The sequence below is a fragment of the Muntiacus reevesi genome, chromosome 2 (genome assembly GCF_963930625.1).
Source record: "Muntiacus reevesi chromosome 2, mMunRee1.1, whole genome shotgun sequence".
Lineage (NCBI taxonomy): Eukaryota > Metazoa > Chordata > Mammalia > Artiodactyla > Cervidae > Muntiacus > Muntiacus reevesi.
The window spans coordinates 226,784,433-226,802,974 of NC_089250.1; the positions used below are offsets into that span (position 1 = coordinate 226,784,433).

Below are 18,542 nucleotides of genomic sequence, written 5' to 3' on the forward strand. Positions count from 1 at the left end.
CAAAAATTAATTCAGAGTGGATTACAGCTTTCAAGGTAAAATGTAAAGCTCCAACACTTTGGGATAAAGACACAGGAAAAAACCCCCAATTAGGAGAAGCTGTTTGTAAACCACACTCTCAGAACTCAACAGTGAAAAACCAGCCAATCCAGTTTGACACTCGAGCAAAAAGCAGAAACCGGCATCTCACCAGAGAGGAGGTGTGGATGGTGAGTAAGCACATGGAGAGCCGCTGAGCAGCGTCAGCCAGCAGGAAAACGTGGCGAGGAGACCGCAGAGCTCCCCAGGGACCCTCCCGATGCCAGCGAGTGTAGCACCTCCGGGCCTCCCACCGCCACTGTGGGCGTGTGGACGGGGCCACCACTCTGCTGCAGGGAGGTGGCGGTGCGTTGTTCCACCAAGCTAACCTGTCCTCACCACGTGGCCCAGCAAGCACATCCTTGGGCACTTAGCCCAGAGAAGTGGAAACTTGTGTTCACACAGAACCTCCTCACAAGTGTCCGTGGCAACTTTATGTGTAATAACCAAAGCCTGCAGCCACCCCGAGAGCCCCTGTCTGGGTGAAAGGTTAAACAAGCGTGTGTGCCCCAGGCACACACTCGGGCCCAGGCTTATGCGTAACACAGCATTGGCTGACAGCCTTGGGGGTGGCCAGGCACACGTGCAGTCAGTCTGTGGAGCAGGAGGATGGGGAGGAGGTTCATCTCCAGCCGGGACTCTGCGGGCAGGAGCTGTTTGGCATCTCCAAGACCAGGGAAAGTCTAAATTTCTTTAGAGGTCTCTCCTGATCAGGGCAGGCCAACCCAGGATGATCTGTTCCTTGATTAATCTAATGCCAACAAGCTGGGCCTTTTAATCACCTCTGCAGCCCCCCTTCCCAGTAGCCCCCCAGGTTGTGTCTGGCTTGGTCCCTGGGGCTGTGACTCCGCCTCGGCAGGACGCTCACATGCTGTGACACTCGCTCCTCAGGATAACTGCTGCCTCCTTCTTAGTGTCATGTGGATGTTGCATAGTTTCTGAAAACCGAAGTATTATTTTGTACAGTTTGAGGTTGACATAACTCCATTAGCGGAAAGGGTATATTGTCTGGCATGTTAATACTGATGTTTAAGAACAGACTGATTCATTGCTTTCTTAAGTGTTTCCATTATAATCCAAGTACAGTCATCCTTAAAAAAATCCCGTGAATAAGCTTTAGACAGTCAAATTTTACGTTGCCCCTTTTGCTTTTTTGGACTTTGATTCCCATTTCATTTTCTTCACAAAATTTTATCCTGTGAACCAGGTTATTACACGCCTTAGTAACAGAAATACAGATAGAACTTGAAGCTGAAAAATGTATTTCTTTTAACCATAAGAGCTGAAGAGGTTTTTTTTTTTGTTTTTTCTTTTTTTTTTAATCTCTTATAGATTGAGAACTCTACAGCTATTAGTACACAGTTGAGGAAAACCGTGCAAATTACTACTAGTTTACAACTAATTCTTAACAATGCAGTATTGTGAATGTATCCCCCCACCCCCCTAGATGGATGGGGCTTTAGTGTGCGTTAATTCCTGAATCTCTGGCCAGTGTGAGTAATCTGTCTCTTAAAATGAAGCAGGGCTCAGCACCGCTTCTGTTTCTGTCTTCAGGTTTTACGTTTCTAAGTTCGGAGAAGCTTTGTTTGTGTAGATCAGGGTGTGGGAGGCGAAGGGCTCCTCCTCGCCTCCCATGCGTGCCAGCAGCCTCAGCAGTCTGTCACCGTTGGTTATGTCCAGCTGTCTGGGCACTGAAACCTCAGTCGTGGTTTCATGCGCACTTTGTGGAAGGCAGTGAGGAGTGACCCCGCAGGGCGCTTACGATCTCACGTCTGGGTGGACAGGGCTCCTTGGTGTGGTTGAGGGGAGGCTTTGTGCAAGGGAACAACCATGGCCAGAGGTGCTGTCCCAGGTTAGGACGTCGTACCTTCTGGAAGGAGGGCCTCGGGGAGTTAGTCGCTGAGGGCCCTGCACATCTAAGGAGCCAGGTCCCCCCTGGGCTGCCTTTGCTCCAGCTTGAAGTGGCTATCTCCGACCAGCGTTTCCTCCACCTTGAGGTCCTGTAGGAAGCAGAGGTCCATTTAGTCAGCGGCTCTACCAGGCATCGGTGTGAACCCGTTTTAACCTGTTGTTTCTGGCTCACGTGTCAGCCCGTGAAAGGGCTCACACACCATGGGGGTGAGGGGATGGATGTCTCTGTGTGGGGACCTGGGAGACGCTAGTCTTCGGGGAACACACTTGGGAAAATACCATCTCCTGTTTTGACACATGAGTCGCTGAGGCTGTTACATAGGCGCCTGTACATGTCATCTCGGTACCTGGACACCTGTCATACTGCCCTGTGGGTGGGTTGTCAGGGCCTGGGGGGTTACCTCCGGTGTCACTGACAGCTGAGTAGAATAACTAAGAAGACGATAAAGGCTGTGAGTGGAATGCAGTGACTGTCTTTATGTTAGGAGAACACCCCATGGTCCTGTGAGTCACTGTGCCAAATGGCAGGAAATGGTACCATTTGTGCCTCTGATTTTGGGGGTGTTGACAGTGTGTGGCTGAGATGGAGGGTGGGGTTCTCACGGGTGCTTTTGGGTATGTGAGTGCTCCACCTGTAAAAACAGGGTCCTCCCAGCACTGATTTTTGGGGAGTGAGGTTCAGGGATGACTTCTTCCCGGGTGATATAGCTGTGCATCCCAACCACCTGTTCTTCCTGCACAAGACGTGGCCGGAAGCGCCGAGGATTGGAGGTCTCAGGAGCAAGAAGTCTCGATGACTATGCCTGCCATGTGTTAAAACACACGTCTCCCCGGAGGAACTGCCCCTGTCAGGGCACAGTTCTTGGAGCGTCATTTCCATCACAGCACAGTCTCCGGCCCTGGGCTGTGGGTCCTGCACTGGCCTAGCAGAACCCAGCAGTCAGTGCTGTGCAGTCACCCGTGGGCCCTGCTGCAGAGGCTCGCCCCTTTGCACACAGCACTCTTGCCTGGCATGGGGCCGAGAGCCTAGGTTTCAGAAGGGAGTTCCCTGGGGTGGGTTTCCATGCAGACCTGCTGCTTCAGGGTACTGACTGTGCAGTGACTGCTGCGGCACCCATCTCTTCGTAAAGATGTGAACATTCTTAAGCCACTTCTCCTGATGGTACCAGCAAGGAGCAGGGTTAGACTCTGTTAAGAAGCCCCCCACCACGCCAGTTGGCCCTCTGCCTGTGCTGCTCGTGCACGTTGGGGGGCCCTGCTGGGCCTCCCCCGCTCGGAGCAGGGCAGGGGCGTTGACTGTTGATGACTCTGCTCTCACCATGAACGCTGTCGTGTTAAGGTCTTCTTTTCTCTGTGATTCTTTTGTTCCCTAGCGTCGTCCCCCAGACTACAGTAATTCTCAACAGTGATCGGCAGAACGCCGTTGTAGCCAAGATGGAAGACCCCCTGAGCGGCAGGGCACCGGAGCCCCTGGAAAATGTCATTAGCAAGTCAGTAGCACGACCCCCACCTCTCACCACCACTGCTGGGCCCCGGGGACGGGGCGGCGTCCGGGGCGCCTGTGTCGTCGGGCCCTGTGTGCTCACTGTGGTCCGCGCGCCCTGTCCTCTCACCTCACTCCCATCTGTCTGTCTGTCTGTCCGAGCATGTCGGGTTGGCGGACGCCCCGTCTCATTGGCCAAGTGGTAGAGGCATTTAGAGGTGGTGCCTTTTCCGCTCCTTTCTCTCTGGAGATGCTTCAGCTGTAACCTGAAGCCAAGGCGAGGGTGCGCGGCAGGCATCTTTGCCCCTCATGTTCGGGGCCCCCCTCCCCGTGGCATTGGCCCCACCACACTGCTTTCCAGTGAGTCTTGCAGACCCTCCTACAGCGGTCCTCCTTCTTCCTTGTCGTGGCCGAGGCCCCCAGGAGCCTGGCCGAGGGAGGTGGGTGAAGACACGGGGCCAAGGCCACGGAGCAGATGGCCTATGAGATCAGGCCTGGCGAGTGTGGCAGTCACGGCAGGTCCGGAGCATTTAGTGAGGTCCAGCCCCGGGATGGAACTGCTCCCCGGGATGGAGCCCCCTCAAGCAGGGACATCTCACTGCTTCCCCTCTTTGGGTGCAGCAGTCTCTTGAAGGAAGTCGAAGGGTCACGTGTCTCCAGATAAATTATTATTTTTTTTGAGCACGTTTTGGAGCTGTGGTGGTCTGGTTTCCTGGCGGTGTCTCACTGCTCCGCCTCAGGGTCCCTTGTGGTGGTGAGAGGGTCCCCCAGGAGGCTCTTGACTGGCTTTTTTAGCCCGCTCAAGTGGCTTCTGTTAGTGGGGGACAGTTGGGAGTGAGAGCTGCGTCCTCCTGGGCTGTCTTGTTCAGAATGTCCTGGGACGGAGCAGGTCGGGGCTGTCATCTGAGTCTGCAGATGCTTTCCCAGAAGTCGCTGTGACTCCGACGGCAGTGCTGTGCAGGGTCACCTCCGTGACAGGAGGCCGTGTGTCTGGCCTCGAGTCACAGCCTGTTGTGATTTCACTTCCTTCAAACGTTTCAAGTTTCCTTTGGTTTCTTGGAGCCGCAGACTGCTTCCTGCTGTTAACATGAGCAGAAAGAGCTGCGGCAAGGCTGGTGGCGCAGTGTGCGTGCTGGGGTATGTCTCTCTGAGACGTGAGGGGGAGCGTGCGTGCAGAACTGTCTCCACGTGCTGCCGTGCTGCTCTCACCACGCTGCTGGTGTCTCTTGTTTCCGCGCAGCGCGGTGCCCGGGCGTCGGCAGAACACCATCGTGGTGAAGGTGCCAGGCCAGGAGGACAGCCACAACGAGGACGGGGAGAGCGGGTCCGAGGCCAGTGACTCCGTCTCCAACTGTGGGCAATCGGGAAGCCAGAACATCGGCAACAACGTCACCCTCATCACCCTGAACTCAGAAGGTGCGTCCTCTCCGCACGTGAGGTAACGGGTGTGCAGTGGCCCTTGAACAGCACGGGCCGGAGCTGCAGGGCCCGCAACACATGGACTGTTCACTGGCGACCACGGAAGGGGATGACTAGCAGTGATGTGTGAGTTTCTGGCCACATGGAGAGTGAAATCCCCACAGGGCTCAGGTTTTTTTCCCCCATTGTTTAGAAAAGTAATATATATTTATTGCTTTTGAAAGATGGTAAAATATAAAGATGACGAAGGAAGTGAGAATAACTGGAAACATTTCTGATCCAGAGAACTCTACAAATCAACATTCCAGAGAGCTCTACAAATCACATGCTGTATATTTACCATCCTATAACTTGCTTCTCCCCACTGCATGGTAGAAATCTCTCCATGTTAATACTGATTTACATAATCATTTTCAGGTAGTTTCACTCACTGAATCTGGTTCTAGTGATGGGCAGCTGTGACTTGATAGCTGGTGGTCAGCTCACTTGTCTGACCACCGCTTTGTCCTGTGTCTCTGATGACGATCGGGGCTCCATTCAGAGGGACTGCGTGTCCAGGTTGAGGCCAAGCCGGGGGCTGTGCCGCCGCTGCCCAATGTGATGTAGGGGGACTGTCCTCTCTCCTGTGGGGTCTGGGGTCCACTCCCACCTGGATTTGGGTCTGGGAGGTGGCCTGGCTTGTGCTCCAGAGAGCTCCTGCCGCCTGGCAGCTCTTCCTTGCTCTCAAAGGTTGAGTCAGTGTTTCCCAAACAGGCCTTGCGACAGTGCCTGGAAAGAGAGATGTGATTACTCGGGCAGACGTAGCGTCGTGCCACTGAGTTCTCGAGCTTGTAGTTTGTTAACTAGAACGCGTTGGTGGGATATTTCTGCTTCTCTGTCCAAGTTGTTGATTTTTTCCTAAAAGTGTAGATTTTTCTATGGACAAAGATTGTCCCTTTTGAAAGACTTCTTACCACATTAAAATGCTGAAAACAAAGTTCTTTTTAAAACATTCACCTCTTAACAGAAGTTGTAGGGTTGAGATGTCAGAGTGGGCACAGGAAAAAGGTTTCCATTCCATCACAGAGAGCATCTTAAAGCAGGAGTGCTGGCAGGCTTTAGTCCGTTCACAGAGTGCACAGCACCACTGTCTAAATCCAGGGTGTTTTCCCCAGAGAGACCCCAGAGCAGGGCCCCGTGCCCCGTCCTCCGGTCCCGCCGCCTCTGCCCAGCTTCTTGTCTCGGGTTGCTGGTCGTGCAGGTTTCACTTGAGGGAAGCAGTAGCGCCCTCCTGTCACGTGCACCAGTGCTTCATTCTTCTTTCTGGCCGGGTGACGGCCCATCATGGAGACACGTGCTGTTTGTCCCTCACCCATCGATGGACACCGGGGCTGTGCTTTCTGGGTGTCGTGAGCAGTGCTGCTCTGCATATCTGTGTGCAGGGTTTTGTGTGTGTTTTCGTTTTTCTGGGGCTGATACCTGGGAGTGGAATTGCTGGGTCGGGGGCACTAGTCTCTGACTCATTAGATGTGAGGAAGAGAGGTGCTCCTGACTTCATCCTGGTGGAAAGTGAATGAAAATTATACTTGGAACAGCTGCAGAGAAAGTTCTTTTCTTCATCCATGTGAGTTTTGGATAAATACCTCCCTAGATCTGGTTACTTACTATAGACCTGATTTGTTTGGTTTAAATTGCATCAGCTCCAAATAGGACATGGGGTCATTTGGGGGAGTCTGGGATTATCATAAAAATAGAAGATGTTGTCTTTTATTTCTTTTTTTTTTGTCTTTTATTTCTTAATGTGGTATGATTAATGTGAAATATATTTCAGTGGGGGAAGCTGCAGACTGAGTCAGATGTGAATGTACATAAAGGAATCACAGTTTGAGCTTCTTAGTATTAACATCTATAGGGAAAAAGTACAGGTTTTCTGGGGATCTGGGTAAGAGGTTACCAGTGTCCTACGGAAGGTCCCGTGCAGTTCCAGCATCCTGAGTGTCGGATTGAGTGTCCTCGGTTGGCCTGGGGTTTGTGAAGACGGAGCAGAGACGGCGCGTGCGCCTAAGTGAATGCCGTGCACGAGGACACGGGGAGAGGAGCTAAGCCGAGGACGAGTCCCGTGGAGTTGCCGCGGGCTGCCTGGTCAACATCCCGAGCAATTCAGATGCTCTGAGCAGGGGATTAGCTGTCTCCCTGCCACATCCTCCCTGGACTGACCCACCAGGCCTGGGGAGCGCCTATCAGAGAAGCGGCATTAGCCCGTAGGTGCTGAGGGGCCGGAGTCCTCTTCTTTCTGATAAGAGCCCGGGCTGCACTGGATACGTGCTCTAATCTTCTTACCAGAGTACTTCTGTGCCTCACTGCAGAGAACCACGGATTTTCAGAATGATTATTTCCTAGAAATCCCACGTGGTCTGCATGGGTTGGCATGCTGTGCTGTTCCCTGATATATCTGGAGGTGTCAGGGGTTTACCTTGTCTTATTAATTAGGCACTTCTGGCTGCTGCAGCATCGGCTCCATTTGGATCAGAGGGAAGTGCTAGATGGGAGAGGGGTGGTGAGCAGCAGGCCTACTCCTTAGCTCCTGCCTTCCACCCTGCCTCTGGCAGGGAGAGGTCATTGTTCACCCCTGTCTTTGGTTAAGTACTGACAGTGTGTGGGGTGTAATGATTTAGGTCTCTTAGTTCAGAGACTAAACTGGTGAGCTGAGTTAGGGAAACAGACTAGCCAGCACATGCTGAAAATGGGATCTCTTAATTAATGAAGGGATTTCATTAGATTCTTAATGGCGAGTTTTAATTCTTACTATTTATGCATGTGATAATTCTTACAGAGCTGGACCAATCCTGAATATAAGATATTTGGAACTTGCTTTCAGTAGGGAAGTACCTTGACGAAAACTGAATTATTGTCAGAAATCAGCCTGTGCATGTCGCAAAGCCCCAAGTCAGTGAAATGATTTTATGCACCTTCCTGGGGTGTGGCAGGGAAATGAAACCTGGGAGGAGCAGGTGGTTTGGGAGCCTTGAAGAGGTATAATACCTTCACTCAGAAGGACTCGGGTTGGCACAGGATACGAAGGGTAGTGTGTGGTTGTGCTGGGAGGCAGCCCACGAAGCAGGTTCTGGAAACCTCTCTGAGCCCCTTCCCAGGCCCCTTGGTGCCCCCACAGCCTACATGTCACATGCAGAGAAATTCACAAGCATCTGGGGCAGCTGTCTGAAAGCCTGGCAGAAGTGCAGCCCAGCACCCACTCATGACACTCGGCGTCCTCTGAGGCTGGCCTGGAGAGGCTAGAGGCCTGCCTTGAGGGCCTGACCTCCCGTGACCTTCCCTAGGTCACGCATGGGCACCCGTGCACCCTAAAACCTGTGGTGAATGGTGAAGGTTGCTCCCTCTCAGCTTGTTTACCATCCTTTAACTGGAGACTGAAGTGCATCTCCAGTCCCCTCTTGTGGCTGCAGAGATTTGAGCCGGTCATCAGTGAGGGTTGAGGGGGACCGGAGCCCAGGGTGTCTGGGGGAACTTTCCGTCAACCTCAGCCACCTGCACAGGACTTAGAGGCTTCTGAGACCCCATGGGTGGGCCTCTGGTATCTTTGGAGAGAGTTTGGGCAACAGGCTGGATTTGGTTGGGAGATGGCATCTGGAGTGACTGGTGACCTCCCAGCCTGCATAAGACGTGGGCAGGGCGTGCAGGTCACTGTCCATGGATTAGAGGGTTGCCCTTTGCTTTGGAGGCGGGACGATGCCTCGTGGGGCGTTTTCTCGGAGTCCCTGAGTTGCAGTAATGCGTGTGAAGTGCTGGGTTGTAGGGGACGCGGGTTAGATACCATTCTGTCCACCCCACATGAACAGCTTCGCACTTGAAGAGGGATGCAGGGGTGCGCACGCCTCGGTCCAGGGACAGCCGGGCGGCTTGGGGTCATGTCTCCCTGGTGTTGGTGGACGTGTGGGGGTGTGCATCACCACCTCAGGAGGTGGGCCTATGTATTCACGTGATGTGCACAGGTGTATGCATGTATATACACATGTATGTGTGCACATCAGCAGGTGGGGAGGTGGGGACACAGGTGGCTGCTTTCGCTGCTTCAACTTGACGCCCTGGAGAATGCAGTCATCGTCTTTATTTCGTCGTTTTCTCTTCATTTCATTTTCCTGGAACTAAAATAGAGCCTCGAAACACATATTTGTATTCTGAAGTATCTGAGTGGTTAGAAAGTTCAAGTTAGGGTTTTCTTCAAGTAAGTTTTTCAGAAGTGTCAGTTAATTTAATTAAAGATTTAAATGATTGGAGTAGAAAGCAAGTTTATTTTTCTTAAAATCCAACTGGTAGTTTTTAAACAGAGCTACTAGAATCTATTGTTTCAGCTGCCAAAACTGGACCAAGCTATTTTAGCAAAATAAATATATTCTTTTTGAATTGTCAAAAGGCAGATTTCTCAAATATTTATGTGGGCAGGTGCTCCATCTTATTTTACATTTAAAAGGCACGGTTCATCATCACTGTCAGACTAGGCTCTGGCCCCCATGTCGGGCCAGAGGTGAGATGGGGCTGTGTCGACAGCCGTGACCGGTGCCCCCGGGTGAGGACGGAGCATCTGGGCCAGAGAACGTGGAGGGTGCTGTGTCGTCTACTCTTGCAGGAGCTTGAAGTGACGTCTTCCATCCTCCAAAACGTTCTGGTAACTGCCCTGTGGCCCGTGTGCCGCCTCCGGGGCTGGGGCTGTGTGTCAGCAGGGAGCTGGGTGAGGAAACAGCCCTCCTCGGTCCGAGGACTTGTCCTCGCGGCCTCGCGCCTCCACTCACGGTGGCCGTTCGGTCACTTCCTTGCTGTGTCCCCCGTGCTCTCGTCTCCTGCAGGGTTCCCAGAGCTCATCTGTGAAGCCTGGGTAGTTTCCATTAGGCAGCATGATGGGTGATTATTGTTTACATAGAAAAGAGGCTTAGTTTTGGTTTGTAAACTTGTTCATTCGTTGGACGTGGTGTTTGGCTTTCCTGAGAATTCATTGTAACAGATGAGGTCACTTCCTCCTTTCTCCCTCTCAGATCAGCTGGACAGTGTCTGCCACTTGCCCTCTGTTTCCTGTGTCTGTGTGTGGCGGGGACAGCGTGGTGTGGCCCCGGCCTGTTTTCTCCGTCGTCACTGGAGCCTGGTTGCTCCTGATGGGTGGCATCTGGAAGGAGGATGGCCCTTCCTCCTCCACGTTCCCGTTGGGGCAGCAGGGCCAGGTCCAGGACTTGGACAGGTGGGCGCTCCTAGCACTGGCCCAGGGCACCAGAGGACCTCTTGCTGGGGACTTTTGGGACTGGTCCCCTCCCTTCCCCAGCCTCTGGTCTGCGGGTCCAGCAGGGTCATACACGGCCTGCACACAGGCTCTGGGGAGCCAAGTAGGGGTATGTGTGCAGGCAGCCCCCAGGGAAGCGGATGTCAGTTGGAGTCAGTGACGGAGAAGCCGAGTCACGACGCCCCTGCCGGCGCCGCCCTCCTGCCCCACCTGCTGTCCCACCTCCCCTACGCACAGGCGTGGCGTCACTTTGACATGATGTTGACTCACGGTTTGGAAAATGACACTGAACTCTTGTCCAGTGTTTACTTTTCTTTAAAAATGTTGTCTAAACATAGGAGCTGGCTACACAGAGTTCATAATACTTGTTCCTAAGAAAAACTGCAGGGTCTTTGGCGGTGCAGAGGTTGGAGTTGAAGCTGCAGCCCGATGTCTGTGCACTGGCCTGCAGGGCACCCTCCTTCAGTGACCCCTCCAATTCTCTCGCTGCTGCAGGTGGAGGGTGGTCTTTCTGCTCTGGTGTTGTTAAGCCTGTCATTCTAGGTTCACTGAAGGTTTAGATCTTGAGCGTTAGACCCTGTGCTGGGCATAGAGTTGCCACTGTGTGTAGGTAAGTTAATAAACTTGCTGGGAGCTGGTGCCTTTGCTGCATTCCAGCAGTGCCTGAGCCAGCGCCTCTAGAAGTTCCTTCGCATTATATTTGGATCATGTGTCCACTTCTTCTGTGGGTCGGTAAATGCTACAGGTGGCTGATGGCAGAAAGCTGCTCCTAGCTCCCCCTCTTTGCCTCCAAAGCAGCCTTTCCTGAGAAGTGGTTCTTCTTACTCATCTCTTACTCTGAGTTCCAAAAGTCAGACTTGTGATTTGTTTTCTGTCCTTAGCCAAAGTCAGGAGCCAGTCTCCCTCACCCCTCTAGTGGCCGGCCGGCCCAGGGGTGATGTGGTCGTTATGATGGGGCTGCTGAGCCTTGCCTGGTGTTCGAGGAAATCGCGTGATTCAGGAGCCTGGCCTGGAGAGGCCACCCTCACAGAGCAGAGTGTGCAAGTCCCAGACAGCTGGCCCCTTGGCCTGTGCTCTGTTCCAGGCCTGTGGCAAAGCCGGGCGAGCTGGCTGCCCTTTGCAGGGCCTTTTTTTGTGCATAGAGGCCAGAATATAAATCAGGACATTTCAAAATAAATCTCATGAGAAATCTTGAAACAGTGACAACCCTGGCTGAAACATGACTTAAAGGCCCCTGGCCTGGCGACCCTTAGCAGGAAGCCGGGTCCCACTGTGAGGTTTAACTCCCCCTCCTGTCGCCCTGCCCCCAAGTGCAGGCGCTTTCAGGGGCTGCCTTGCTACTCAACTTGCTTCCACATGAGGATCAGAAGGAGTGCTTGGAAAGCGGCCAGTGTGCAAGCAGAATCGAGCGTTCTCTTGATTTGCGTTCCTTAGTGGAGTTTCCTTCGGCCAAAAGATGAGGCTTTTTAAAGTTGGTGTTTGTTTGACAGCGTTAAGCCCTTTCACACACTTAGTCAAGCCTGCAACTCCCGGGAGACTGTGACAGACGGGGGGAGGCGTGTCGGGGACACCGGCCCTTGGTCAGGGTGTAGCGTTGTCCCTCATTGCTGACAGAGCTGGTGGGGTGCTGCTGGGCTTGCAGACAGGTGGGCTCCTGCCTCCCACCCGGCGGAGGGGGCGCCATCTGCCCTGATGCCCCGCCACCCCTCTTTCCGCCTGCGGTTTCCTGCCTGTCCCGGGATCGTCCTGGGCTGCCTCACTGAGGCCGAGCGGGCAGGTCCTCCCGAGTGAGCTGAGCTCTGGACGTTCGCCTCCCAGGCTCCCCTTGAGAAAGCTGGAGGCGTGGGCACTGTGGCCCGCGGGGCTCACCTGGACCCCTCTGTCTTCCAGAGGACTACCCCAACGGCACGTGGCTGGGGGATGAGAACAACCCTGAGATGCGGGTGCGCTGCGCCATCATCCCCTCCGACATGCTGCACATCAGCACCAACTGCCGCACGGCCGAGAAGATGGCGCTCACGCTGCTGGACTACCTCTTCCACCGCGAGGTTCAGGCTGTCTCCAACCTCTCGGGCCAGGGCAAACATGGCAAAAAGCAGCTCGACCCCCTGACCATCTACGGCATCCGGTGTAAGTGCTGCCTCAGGCCTGTCAGGGGAGGGCTCCGCTGGGGGCGGGCACTGGGGGACCCCCACTGTCAGGGGTGGGCTGGAGCGGCTCTGGGTCAGAGCTGGTCAGCAGCAGGGGTGCCCTGTGTCTGGGAGAAGGGTGGGCCCGCAGGGCGGGCAGGGAGCTGTGCGGAGAGCTCTGGGTCAGAGCTGGTCAGGAGCGAGTGCCCCATACACATTCACTAAACTTATCGTTTCTTTCTTTTTTTAAATTTTTTGGCCACACATCTTAGCATGTGGGATTTTTTTTTTTTTTTTTTAATTTATTTATTTATTTATTTTTTTCAGTGGGTTTTGTCATACATTGATATGAATCAGCCATAGAGTTACACGAATTCCCCATCCCGGTCTCCCATCCCACCTCCTTCTCCACCCGATTCCTCTGGATCTTCCCAGCCCAACAGGCCTGAGCACTTGACTCATGCCTCCCACCTGGGCTGGTGGTCTGTTTCACCACAGATAATATACATGCTGTTCTTTCGAAACATCCCACCCTCCCCTTCTCCAGCATGTGGGATTTTAGTTCCTCGATCAGGAATCGAACCCATGCCCCTTGCAGTGGAAGTGTGGATTCTTAACCACTGGCCCAGCGGGGAAGTCCCTGCAGTTTCTTTTTCCGACTTCTGACTTCGGCCATGCCAGCCACCTCCTGGGTCAGGAACCCACTGTCACCACTGCCAGCCACACCCACTTCACTGTGGACAGGGCTGGGCTTTACATTTTTTCTCTTTTCTGATTATCAGAAGTATTTTCCTTGCTTGGTTTTTTCAGGGGGAAAGAAAATTAGCATTTTGAAACACAAGCACTTCTTTGAGCACGAGAGTAAGGTTACTGAGTGAAAAACGTGTGGGATACCAGCTTCTTCAGGCTTCCCCAGGGTTAACGGCCCCCAGAAGCTGGGATGACCAGCTATTCAGTTCATGTGCTCTGTGCAAAAGTAGCTCTTCATTGTAAACATAAAGAAATTTGCCACATTGTCATGAGGCTTAGGACCTAAAGACAGAGCAGTTGTCTTTTCCCTGTTGAATTGATAGCGCTGTAGCCTAGTTCTCAGGGCTTTACTGGTGAGTCACATAGGCATCTGCTCAGACTGCGGGAGCCTTCTGGCTGATCTCGTGAGACTAGAGATGAGGCTGGTATGCCCCCAGGACCCTGAGCTGACAGGTCTTTGAAGACGACTGTGAGGGGGCCAACATGGAGAGACCTTAGCGTGGGGAGATGTGATTTAGCAGCACAGATGGGAGTCACGTGTCCATGAGGACTGTCGTCAGGTTTTTCCGAGTCATCCTGGGACAGAGAGGATGTTGCTGATGGTCCACGGGGACCCAGAGCCCTGCTGACACTGGCCTCTCTGGTGTGTGACAGGCTGGCTGTGTCTGGGGCCATAAGGTTGAGACCATGGTTCTAGCAGAGCCAGTCTCCCTGGGAGGGCTGGGGGTGAGTCTGTCTTGTCTGTGGTGGAGGCTCACAGCCTATGATCCGTGGCCATCGTGGTTTGTAGCAGCGCGAGTCAGTGTCTTTCGTCACACGGCCGTGTGATCCTGTGTGTCTCTGTGTCTCTCCTCTCCTCCTGGCGACCCTGTCCTGCTGCACTCAGAGCCCATTGTACTCCAGTGTGACTGCATCTGCAGTTAATTCGTCCTGTCTGCAGCGACCTTGTGTCCAGGGAGCATCACCACGTTCTGGGTCCTGGGCGTAGACGTGAACTTTGGGGCACGTTTCAGTACAATGCTCAGGGCCTGGGTTCTCTGGAACCTGGGTGATCAGGCTCCTACCAGCCCGGCCCAGCACGCCTCTCTGGGGGCTGGGAGGAAGTGGTGGTCAGTGTGGGCTGGTGGGGGGAGAGAGCCTGTGAGAAGCAGAGTCAGGCGGGGCCCTGGCTCTCAGGTCACCGTGGAGCGGGCTCTCCTCACACTCCAAAGGGCAGGGCACCCGTGGCGGGGTGGGGCTTGCCTGCTGCACAGTCCCCCCACCTCCGCCCAGCCACTGAGGGGCTGGCTTGTCTGCCGCTGAGACCAAGCGCTGAGACGGGGAGTCCTGAGGTGCTGAGGTGGGGAGGGGCTGCTGGGCTTGTCTGTGGCCTTTTCTTCTCTACATGGGTGGGCGCCGAAGGCCTGAATTTTTAGGCTGGTTCTCACTCCTCGCTGATAACTCAGCTTTGGAGCTAAAGTGAGGATAGTGGCGTTCTTATTTCATGAGGTTTTCTTAAGAGCATCAAATGACTTGAGATAAAATCCTTCAACAAGTGTGAAAAGCAGTTAATTCAAAGTAATCTTTTTATCACTCATTATGGGAGCTTCTCTCCTCCTTTCACTCAGCTGAGGTTGCTCAGAGCTGTCAGAAAAGATGGGGGACGCCTTTGGCAAAGTGAGAGGAAGCCCAGCTGTGGCGCCAGCCTTCGGTGCCCCCCGCCCCACCCCGGCCCTGTACGGTTCCCGGGGCAGAGCCAAGCCTCTTGGTGGGGGGGCATCAGTGCTGCTGGTTCCTTCATTAGTTTTTCTTGGCAGCCATCATGGGGGCATCTGCCATAGAGCCGGAGTCTTGAGTCACTGTTGGAAGGAACTATGTAATAAGATGTCTTAGAAGCATTTTAAAATGGCTAATGCAGAACTATGAGAATGTGTATTTTTTCTTTAAAGGACGTAAGCCAGGTTTTGAACTGGCAGGTTGGTTTTTACAAAGTCGAATTTTAAGTATTAACGTTTTTGTTTGTTTCTTATTTGTACACCCTCGTGTGTCTTGTATATTCTTTTCTGTTAGTAACAAGTTCTGAAAGTTTGCATAATTTTGCTAATCCGTTGAGGCGTTTGGAAGGTGTTTTCCTTGCACGGAAGGCATGAGGGGCCGGAGGGTGGTCTGCAGGGGTCCGTCTGTGTTGGAGCAGGCCCCTGACGAGGTGGTGGACGTCCGTGTGGTCATCAGTTCGTTGCCTGTGTTTGGGCTCCTCTGCAGCTGTAGTCGGTAGCTGGCTCTTCCTGTGACTGTACAGCTGTATTTAGTGGTCGATCCCCAGTGACTATATGATTGTAGTTTCGATAGTTGGACTCAGTCAGTGTTTGAGTTCTATTGTAACTGCAACGGGCAGTTGGGTTCTCTTGTCGTTCAAGTGAATAACTGGCCAGGACTCTGTGAGTTTGCCCTGCACTTAGAGCCATGCCTTGCATGGAGCCATCCCTCAGTAAGTAGAGGGGGACGACTCTGGTTAGCGATGACCTGGAAACCAGAGGCGCCACGGCCCTCAGGTCTTTCCTTCCCTGCAGGGTGACCGTGTGGGGCTGAGAGCACTGTGGTTCAGCTTCTCCCTGATCCCCTAAACCCAGCCCTCCTTAACCCCATTACTCTTTATCAAGATTACAGACATTTGGTTGTCATTCTGTTTAGAGTTAAAAATGTCTTAGCTTGTGTTCACAAAAAGTCAGGAGCTGTTTTGACAAAAGAAAATATAGTTTACTTAAGAAAACAGACACTTCCTTTGTTTTGATTATTTCTAGGTTGTGTGGTCCCCATAGAGCAGATTTCAGATTTTGGGCATCAATTTATCTCTCAGCAGATACTCCAGACTTGGTGCTCTTAGTAGTCAAAACAGGAAGTTTTTCAGCTTAATCTTCTTATTATTAAATTTCTGAATTTCATCCACTTATTTTCTCTTTATTCAGTGGAGCTTCATGACCAGCTAGACAGGAGGTCACCCTGGTGAAAAGCATTTCTTGTGGTTCCCACGTTCCTGACAGCTACTTTCTGTCCGTTGAGCACAGGAAGAGATGAAGTGGTCCCCTGAGAGATGGGCCGGCTGGCAGGGCAGGGTCTCCTCTCGTGGGAGGGGATCTCAGATGCCCATGCTGCACATGGAGAACTTGCCATCATGTAGGGGCCATGGCGAGGGCGCCGGTGGCTGCAGCCCGGTGTCCCTGCCTCTCTGGCCAGTGGTCTGTGGATGTGATGCCCACTAGGCTGGGTGTGCAAGGGCTCCAGGGAGGGGGCTGGTCTCTGCCTTTAGGGAGTTCTGTTCTGACTGAGGAGGCAGACGGGGAAGCAGGGGAACTTCCATAAGCCTCAGACTCAAGTAACTGTGGAAGAATGTCTTCAGATGAATTGTAATCAACGTTTAGTCAATGAACATTGATGCATCTTTCCGCGCTTGGATGTTCTGTGTTCTTGGCAGGCATGAGATGCCTGTTCTCTGTTCTTTGAACAGAACAAAGATCCCCTGTGTTTGTGGAGGAAATGGAGTAAACATCATTAATATCTAGGGGGTGACAGTTGGGAGGGTTCTGGGGTCAAGTGGGCTGGTTGAGGGGAGGATCATTTAGATCGTGTTGGAGCCGAAACGTGAGAGGGGGAAAGGAGGCGGCTGGGCAGCACACTAGGGGTGACAGGTCAGAGTTTCGGTAAAGCTCTCAGGACCCTTGACTTCTGTCTCAGTCTCAGGACCCAGGAGGCCGTGTATGAGATCAGGGTGGATGGTTGGAGCGTGGGCATCCAGGACGCCTGTGGGAACCCTCACCTCCAGCTCGTAGCTTGTCTCCCTTTGGTGTGAGTGGATCAGAGCAAAAAAGTTCAAGCAAAATGAATGAAAAGCTGTTGTCACCCACGACAGGCACGCCCAAGGTGGCTCTTGCCCATCAGCTTTCTGTTCCCGCTGCGCCGTGACCACAGCTGGGCGGGAGGCCGCGTCTCACCTTTCTCCCGTTGGATGTGTTCTGCAGGTCACCTCTTCTATAAGTTTGGCATCACGGAATCTGATTGGTATCGAATTAAACAGAGTATCGACTCCAAGTGTCGGACAGCCTGGCGGCGAAAACAGCGAGGCCAGAGCCTGGCCGTCAAGAGCTTCTCCAGGAGAACGCCGTCCTCGTCCTCGTACGGAGCCTCAGGTTCGTGGGCAGCCGGGCGGGTGGTCCGGGGCCGTCAGAGGCACATGCACCGTGCCCGCTCATGCCCTGGGAGACGCTCCTGTGCGGGTACCGAGGAGCAGAGCGGCCTGGGCTCGGCAGCTGCAGGAGGGGTTCGGCCAGGACCACCGGCCGCTTAGCCTTGGCCAGCTATCTGGCCCCCCTCGGGATGGTGTTCAGACGCCATCTGGGTAGCGGTCTTGGAACCCCGTGTTTCCGGCCAGTGCCTGTGTGAGGCCCTCAGCCAGCCTGGACCGGGTCTGAGCTGGGCGGGGAGGCTGGGCTGGTCCCAAAGCGCCCTTTGCTGCTCAGGCTTGGTCTCCAGCAGGGGCTAGTGATGACGACCTTCATCTTTACTCTCGCTCACTTACTTAAACATTTTTCTTCCAGTTACTAGTGTTCCCTTCAGCTGAATGACAGTAATTTGGTTTAATGGCACTTTTGCATCTTCGGTTCGTTTGTTCTCTGTTTATAAACACGGCAGTGTTCCTCCTGAGAGGCTTTGGGTTTGAGCGGCTCGGTGCGGCCATTGGCCTTGTGTCCTCTTGTGGGTGGCGAACAGACTCTTCAGTGCCGAGGCTGGGCAGGCTCCGGTTCTCAGGACGTGTCCTTTGGGATGGACTCTGGCTGGCCCTGGGAAGGTCTGCAGAGTCCAGTAGCACCTTCCTTGGCCAGAGTGACTGAAGCTTTCTCAGGGTCGGGGGAACCCCGTGTCATCCTGCTGGGTCAGCTGTCCTCTGGGTCTTGGAGGCAGACTCCTTGGTGCTACAGGGCACGCTGCCTCCGTCCACCCAGCTCTCCACACTGTGCCTCTGGGGTGGGCTCGGGCTGCTCTCGGGAGGTTGGTCTCCTGGGAGCTAGAGGGGGCCCCTTCCTCAGACACTGGAGCCCTTAGAATTTTGAGAGAAACACAGAACAGCACGTTCTTTTTTTGTCAAAGTTTCTGTAACTTCCTGTTGACTTCACGTTTTTCTGTCTTAACTTACTGCCTGCTTGGCTCAAACTTGATATGCACAGGGTGGTTGGTTGAAGGGTCTCTGGGATTTTGTACTGATCTTCCTGTGTACTCGAGGCCCGACACAGCCAATCTGGTACCTAAGGCTCTTCTGGTGACAGACATAATCCAGGAACGTGTCATTCAGCCAGGATTCCGTAAATTTGGGCTCCGTAGTAATTCCAGCTGGGGTTGTCTTGTTTACTTCTGAATTATCAGCATACAGAAGAGGAACTGACAAGTAAATGCTGTCTGTGAGCATCTGAGCCAAGGCTGCTCTCTTTAAAGCTGGATTAGTACTGCCAGTTTGAGCACAAACCACTACATCACT

At 53.4% G+C, this 18,542-nt stretch overlaps 1 protein-coding gene across 4 annotated transcripts in view; it reads left to right on the plus strand.

The window, feature by feature from the left end:
* Positions 1-18,542, plus strand: part of BANP (BTG3 associated nuclear protein) — a 69,566-nt gene that overhangs the window by 32,375 nt on the left and 18,649 nt on the right. For 2 of the 4 annotated variants that reach the window (XM_065925168.1, XM_065925169.1), the window contains exons 5-8: positions 3,363-3,479; positions 4,713-4,888; positions 12,048-12,287; positions 17,032-17,199. In XM_065925168.1, the coding sequence (XP_065781240.1) occupies positions 3,363-3,479; positions 4,713-4,888; positions 12,048-12,287; positions 17,032-17,199 (701 nt within the window). The remainder of the gene's footprint in view (positions 1-3,362; positions 3,480-4,712; positions 4,889-12,047; positions 12,288-17,031; positions 17,200-18,542) is intronic. The other 2 variants (XM_065925170.1, XM_065925171.1) reach the window with 1 other exon arrangement.